The 7,585-nt window shown below is 42.4% G+C and overlaps 1 protein-coding gene across 1 annotated transcript in view; it reads left to right on the top strand.

The window, feature by feature from the left end:
- Positions 1 to 1,076: 1,076 nt before the first annotated feature.
- LOC115226643 (F-box only protein 4-like) overlaps positions 1,077 to 7,585 on the top strand; it is a 13,626-nt gene continuing 7,117 nt past the window's right edge. The window contains exons 1-4 of the mRNA XM_029797655.2: positions 1,077 to 1,673; positions 3,999 to 4,330; positions 5,655 to 5,866; positions 6,828 to 7,039. Of these exons, the coding sequence (XP_029653515.1) occupies positions 4,049 to 4,330; positions 5,655 to 5,866; positions 6,828 to 7,039 (706 nt within the window). The 5' untranslated portion in view covers positions 1,077 to 1,673; positions 3,999 to 4,048. The remainder of the gene's footprint in view (positions 1,674 to 3,998; positions 4,331 to 5,654; positions 5,867 to 6,827; positions 7,040 to 7,585) is intronic.

The following is a 7,585-nucleotide window of genomic DNA, read 5'->3' as shown; positions in this document are numbered from 1 at the left end:
GTGACGGCAACGAATTCCACGCTGGAAGTTTACCCGTTGTCAAAGTTACGTCACTGCCACACTATAAATAACACACACACACACACACACACACACACACACACAGACACACACACACACACACACACACGCATACATTCAAACTCTTTGTTTTTCCTCCTCTTTGCTCTCTCTCCCTCTCTATTTCATCTCCTTTTCCTCCACCTCCCTTTGCTCTTCCTCTCTTTCACTCATATTTTTTCGACATTCGCTCCTTCTTGCCTCACTCTTTCTGTCTTTCTTTCTTTCTCTCTCTCTCTCTCTCTCACATAATCCTGTCTCACTCTTTCCAGTGACAACTCCCCTTCCCTTTCCCTTCCACGCTGTCTCTTTCTCCCCTCCTCCTACTCCTCGCTCTCTCTCTACCCACTTAATATCTTTTTTTCACTCTCTCTCTCATATAATCCTGCCTCACTCTTTCCGGTGACAACTTCCCTTCCCTTTCCCTTCCACGCTGTCTCTTTCTCCCCTCCTCCTACTCCTCGCTCTCTCTCTCTCTCTCTACCCACTTAATATCTTTCTTTCGCTCTCTCTCCTTCACTTACACGTCACTCTTTCCATTTTCCCCATCTCCCTTTCTCTCTCTCTCTCCTTCACTTTCTACTCGTTCTTCCTTTTCTTTTTCCTCCCTGTTTATCTCTTACCTCCTCCCCCTCGCTTGTACCTCACTCTTTCAATACCTTCCCATTTCTGTCTCCCCCCTTCATTCTCTCTCTCTCTCCCTCTCACTCTCTCTCACAAACATACTCGACCAACATTTTTCTCTCCTCCCCTTCAATCTCTTTCCATTCCACTTACTCTGTCTTTCTCTCCTTTTCACCCTCTCATTTTCTCTTCCTCTCTCTTTTTCTCACCCCGTCTTCTCGTCTCTCACTCTCTCTCTTTCCTTCTCCTTATCTCTTACTTTCATTCTCTCTCTCTCTCACCCTGTCTTCTCGTCTCTCTCTCTCTCTCTTTCCTTCTCTTATCTCTTACTTTCATTCTCTCTCTCTCTCTCACCCCGTCTTCTCGTCTCTCTCTCTCTCTTTCCTTCTCTTATCTCTTACTTTCATTCTCTCTCTCTCTCTCTCTCTCTCTCTCTCATAACCCACACCTTCTCTTTGACCCTGTCGTCCTCTTTATTCCCTCCTTCTCTGCCACACTACTCTTCCGAGCTAATATCTATTTCCTTCTTCCAACATCGAAACACCCACAAAACACGATAAATCAGACATTCACCAAAGACATCACTCATTTTATTGGCCACAACGAAAGAAAAAAACAACAACAAACAACAAACAAACGAAAAAAAAAAGGAACTCGGGTACTTTAATTGAAAGCTCACTGTACAGTTTAAGAACTTAAGGGCCCAAACACTTACCCGACGAGGGTTTCACCTCTGAAAACCCGCTTTTCAGCTCTTTTGATTGATCCCTACAACCCGATATTTGTGATCGTTGTTTCTTCTTATTGACCAAAGGACTTCCACCTTCGGGATCGAACCCTGGACTTCGCTGTCTTTCCTACCAATACAACGACAATTACCGTTACCCTCTTATTCAGCACAAATATCACAACTATACCTTTTCCTCTCACCGTTGTTGTTTGGTTAATTCGATACGAAATCTCAGAAAGTTTTCCATCACAAACATTATGTAAGTACAATATAATTATTTTTATCTTTCTATCTTTTAGCTATTTATCAGTCATTAGACCAGTGCTTTTCAAACTTTTTGCTGGAGCGGAACCCCAAGGAAACATTCCACTAGCTCGAGGAACCCATGTGCAATAATTTAATAGTCTTATGCACACATATCTGCACAGGAGAATTAAAAATTACTGCCAATTTTAGCAGTTTTGTAACTTCTTGCGGAACCCCTGGACTGTGCTGGCGGAACCCTGGTTGAAAACCACTGCATTAGACTATGGCCACGCTGGGGCTCCACCTTAAAAGGGTTTTAACTGAACGAATCAACCCTATACTTTTGTTTTTAAAGTCTGGTACTTAACCTATCAGTGTCTTTTGACGAACCATTAAGTTAGGGGGATATGAACAAACCAACACCAGGTCTCAAGCGGTGGTGGGGGACAAACACACATACGTGTGTGTGTGTGTTTTTTTTGGGGGGGGGTATTTAGAGAGAGAGATAGTGAACAGGCTTCTTTCAGTTTCTGTCTACCAAATTCACTCAAGAATTTGGTCGGCCCGAAGTTATTGAAAAGACACGTGCCCAAGGTGCCACGCAGTGGGATTGAACCCGCAACCATGTAGTTGAGATACAAACTTCTTGGCTATATCTTGAAGGGTCGCCCTTTTCTTTTCTACTCTAGGGTCACCCTATTCTTTTCTACACAAGGTTGAAATTCTTGAGGGAGGGTGCCAGTCGATTAGATCAACCTCACTACGCAACTAGTACTTATTTAATCGACCCCGAAAGGATGAAAGGCAAAGTCGACCTCGGCGGAATTTGAACTCAGAATGTAAAGACAGACAAAACACCTATTTCTTTACTACCCACGAGGGGCTAAACACAGAGGGGACAAACAAGGACAGACAAAAGGATTAAGTCGATTACATCGACCCCAGTGCGTAACTGGTACTTATTTAATCGACCCCAAAAGGATGAAAGGCTAAGTCGACCTCGGCGGAATTTGAACTCAGAACGTAGCGGCTGACGAAATACTGCTAAACATTTCGCCTGGCGTGCTAACGATTCTGCCAGCTCGCCGCCTTAACCTCTTGGCTATTATTCCGCACCAAACAACCACTCCTGTGTTTACAAATGACAAACGGAAACAAAACAAGCAACTGTCTACTTAACCGACAAGTTAAACAAACAATTCATTAATAAGTTAGGCATTTAATTGATTAACTAATAATAAAGGAGTGGAATTTGCATCAGTGCGTGTGTTATTGATATTGGCGTAATCGCTCTCCCTTGACGTTTCAACACACGAATTTACATAAAGGGCGTAACTTCGGTATGAGTACCGGAAGTACTGGATACATTTCAAGAAAGTGTTTTTTTTATATATATGGGGGGGGGGGCTAGGGTTTGTGTTAGGGTTAGGGTTAGGGTTTGTGTTGGGTTAGGTTTGTGTTAGGGTTAGGGTTTGTGTTAGGGTTAGGTTAGGTTTGTGTTGGGTTAGGGTTTGGTTAGGGTTTGTGTTAGGGTTAGGGTATAGGGTTTGTGTGGGTTAGGGTTAGGGTTAGGGTTTGTGTTAGGGTTAGGGTTTGTGTTAGGGTTAGGGTTAGGGTTTGTGTTGGGTTAGGGTTAGGGTTAGGGTTTGTGTTAGGGTTAGGGTTTGTGTTAGGGTTAGGGTTAGGGTTTGTGTTGGGTTAGGGTTAGGGTTAGGGTTTGTGTTAGGGTTAGGGTTAGGGTTTGTGTTGGGTTAGGGTTAGGGTTAGGGTTTGTGTTAGGGTTAGGGTTTGTGTTAGGGTTAGGGTTAGGGTTTGTGTTGGGTTAGGGTTAGGGTTAGGGTTTGTGTTAGGGTTAGGGTTAGGGTTTGAGTTAGGGTTAGGGTTAGGGGTGGGAGAAAAGGGTTTCTCTTATTTTCAGAAATGTAAACAAAATCACATGTGTACTTGTGGCTTATTTTGATATATATATATATATATATATATATATATATATATATATATGTATGTATTTGTATCTATGTGTGTATCATTTATGTTTCTGTGTGTTTGTCCCCGCCCCTTCCAGCATCACTTGACAACCAATGTTGGTGTGTTTACGTCCCCATAACTTAGAGGTTCGGCAGAAGAGACCCCCGATAGAATAAGTACTAAGCTTACAAAGAATAAGTCCTGAGGTCGATTTCTTCGACTAAAAGACAAAAATAAACCTTTTAAAGTAGTGCTCCAGTATGGTCGCAGTCAAATATCTGAAACGTGTAAAAGAATAATTGTTGTTCTTGTTGTTGTGTCCTTTGCTCTTTTGTTTGTTATCTGTTTTTTTTTTTTTACTTTTATCCAGTTCTGCCGTGTCATCCACCACCACCACCACCAACGACTGCCACCACTGCCATGACCACCATGACTGAAGGACTTCTCGACACCTCAAACATGGATGCTATTCTGCATCTTTACAAAGACCTCATCAACAGCGACGACCACTTTGTCTCCATAGGTGGACTGCAGAGGAACCTGCACAAACTACCATCGAAATCGATGGCCCCTTCTCAGCATCAGGTGACCGGCGGGGTCGATAACCATGGCAACGGCACCATGCAGTCACAATCCCCTCAGGAAGACTCCTCCATGACACCTTCAACTGATGAACTCGTGCTTACGTTTGACATGCTCCCGGTAAATATGACCCCTTTATGTTCTTATTTTCTTCAGGTCGAGTAACCCATCCCGCTCGAAGGGTCCCCGAATAAGGGTTGTTTAAGGATGTTGAACGAAACACCCATGTTTCCAGAGGTGAATTATTCAAACCCCAAAGAATCCCTCTCAACACATGGCTATGATGCTCCCCCACTACTTCTGCTCGTGATCAGAGATGCACATATCGTCAGCCACCAAGGGACATGCTCAACTGGTTAAGGTCAAACAACTGACAAGCAAATCTGTGGTATTGAGCAGAATATTTGCTGTAGGCCATCTTTTATACCAAGACAAAACAATGTACATGATAACACTTCCAATCAGTTAAGATCAGAAGCCATGAGAGCCACTGCCTGGTACTGCATCAGGGCATTTATTATTATTATTATTCTATGTTTGACTTTTGCTTTATGTCTGTACAAGTTGGCTCCAAGTCTCACCCAGAGACCTCAAGAGACAACAGGTTGGAAGTTCATGTTGTTGTTATGCCTAGTGTGCTATATATTTGGTTTTGTATTTAGTGTTGTACTAGTGAATGCCTAAAAAAAACAAAAAAAAAACAAAAATTATGTTTGTTTTAAACCCTGAGATTACATAGAAAGTATTTTGCGTAGGGTATGAGCAGTTCCCATGAGCACTATCTTTTGAATTTCTGCCATTTTGGGGTTTCCTGGTATCTGAGTTAGGTAGCAATCAGCCCCTTTTGCTAACATTCCCAGAGCACCTATAACAACAAGTATTGTTTTAGTCTTCAGCTTCCACATTATTATTATTATTATTATTATTATCATTACTATTAGGCGCAGGAGTGGCTGTGTGGTAAGTAGCTTGCTAACCAGCCACATGGTTCTGGGTTCAGTCCCACTGCGTGGCATCTTGGGCAAGTGTCTTCGGCTATAGCCCCGGGCCGACCAATGCCTTGTGAGTGGATTTGGTAGACGGAAACTGAAAGAAGCCTGTCGTATATATGTATATATATGTATGTATATATATATGTGTGTTTGTGTGTCTGTGTTTGTCCCCCTAGCATCACTTGACAACTGATGCCGTGTTTACGTCCCCGTTACTTAGCGGTTCGGCAAAAGAGACCGATAGAATAAGTACTGGGCTTACAAAGAATAAGTCCCAGGGTCGATTTGCTCGACTAAAGGCGCTGCTCCAGCATGGCCGCAGTCAAATGACTGAAACAAGTAAAAGAGAAAGAGAAAGAGATTACTATTATTATTATTGTTGTTGTTGTTGTTATTATTATTATTATGAACATAATTAATTTTTGTTATTCTGTCCTTTGTTGAATATCCAGCAAGAAATGAAGTTACAAATATTTTCCTACCTCGGAGCCAAGGACCTTTCCACATGCGCACACGTGTCCAAACACTGGCAGTGCCTGACCTCTTTGGATTTCCTGTGGTGCCGTTTACTCATGAGGGACGTCGACAAGTGGGACACGATTAGCCACGACACCAACCCGAACTTATACAAAGAACTTGATCCGCACTGGACTTGTAAGAAAATGTAAGTTTCTGAATATGAGAGTTGGGTTTTGGGAGTGGGGTGGAAGCATGACCATGGCTTCACATCCATGTGGTTCTTAGTTCAGTCCTACCATTGGGTACGTGTGTGTGGGAAGGGGTGCCTTGGGTATATAAGTGTTTGACCAATTTATCTTTGACCAAAGTTTTGTGAATAGGTATTTTGTCTGTCTTTACATTCTGAGTTCAAATTCCGCTGAGGTCGACTTTGCCTTTCATCCTTTCGGGGTCGATAAATAAAGTACCAGTTTTGCACTGGGGTCGATGTAATCGACTTAATCCATTTGTCTGTTCTTGTTTGTCCCCTCTATTATTAGCCCCTTGTGGGTTGTATAGAAATAGGTATTTCGTCTGTCATTACGTTCTGAGTTCAAGTTCCGCCGAGGTCGACTTTGCCTTTCATCCTTTTGGGGTCGATAAATAAAGTACCAGTTTCGCACTGAGGTCGATGTAATCAAATTAATCCGTTTGTCTGTCCTTGTATGTCCCCTCTGTGTTTAGCCCCTTGTGGGTAGTAAAGAAATATGTATTTTGTCTGTTGTTACGTTCTGAGTTCAAATTCCGCCGAGGTCAACTTTGCCTTTCATCCTTTCGGGGTCGATTAAATAAGTACCAGTTATGCACTGGGGTTGATGAAATCGACTTAATCTGTTTGTCTATCCTTGTTTGTCCTCTCTGTGTTTAGCCCCTTGTGGGTAGTAAAGAAATATATATTTCGTCTGTTGTTACGTTCTGAGTTCATATTCCGCCGAGGTCGACTTTGCCTTTCATCCTTTTGGGGTCGATAAATAAAGTACCAGTTTCACACTTGGGTCGATGTAATCGACTTAATCCCTTTGTCTGTCCTTGTTTGACCTCTCTGTGTTTAGCCCCTTGTGGGTAGTAAAGAAATATATATTTACTTACATCTTACTTTTTCTCTTTTATTCCTAAATCGTCTCCAGTTACCGACAATGCTGTCCAGCCTTGCAGAAACCAAAATCTTCAGGATGGAACCTCAATTCTTTACTCTCGTCATTCTTCCACATGAACACCCCCAAGATTGGAATCTTTGGACCTGGTCTCGAATCGAAAACCAGCAAGATTATCACTCACATATTATCGGATCCTACCAAAGTCTTCAAGCAGAATGGTGTCGTTCCAGGTTCATTTTCCGGTAAGGGAAGTATTGCAGGTACATGGCTCAGAGGTTAGAACATCAGGATTGCAATCATGAGGTAGTGAGTTCAATTCCCGAACTGGGCTGTGTGTTGTGTTCTTGAGCAAGACACTTTATTTCACGTTGCTCCAGTTCACTCAGCTGTAGAAATGAGTTGTAACATCACAGGTGCCAAGCTGTATCGGCCCCTTTGCCTTTCCCTTGGATAACACTGGTGGCATGGAGAGGAGAGGCCGGTATGGATGGGCAACTGCTGGTCTTTCATAAACAGCTTTGCCTGGACTTGTGCCTTTCTAGGTGCAATCCCATGGTCATTGACGACAGAAAATTGCACTACTGGGCACTGCACACATCCTACGTAAAACACTTTCAATACAGTAAAAATAAGAGTTCTACAACAAACCACAACACATACCCAAGGCACACAGAGCTGCGCTCGGTAGTGAAGTGAAAGCACGCTATAAAAATAAAACTACTGAATAATAATAATAATAATAATAATAATAATAATAATAATATATAATAATAATAACAATAATAATA

Source organism: Octopus sinensis, linkage group LG30 (genome assembly GCF_006345805.1).
Source record: "Octopus sinensis linkage group LG30, ASM634580v1, whole genome shotgun sequence".
In the NCBI taxonomy this organism is placed as follows: Eukaryota; Metazoa; Mollusca; class Cephalopoda; order Octopoda; family Octopodidae; genus Octopus; species Octopus sinensis.
Note: the sequence above shows the minus strand (reverse complement) of the source record. Positions and strands in the feature narration are given on the sequence as shown.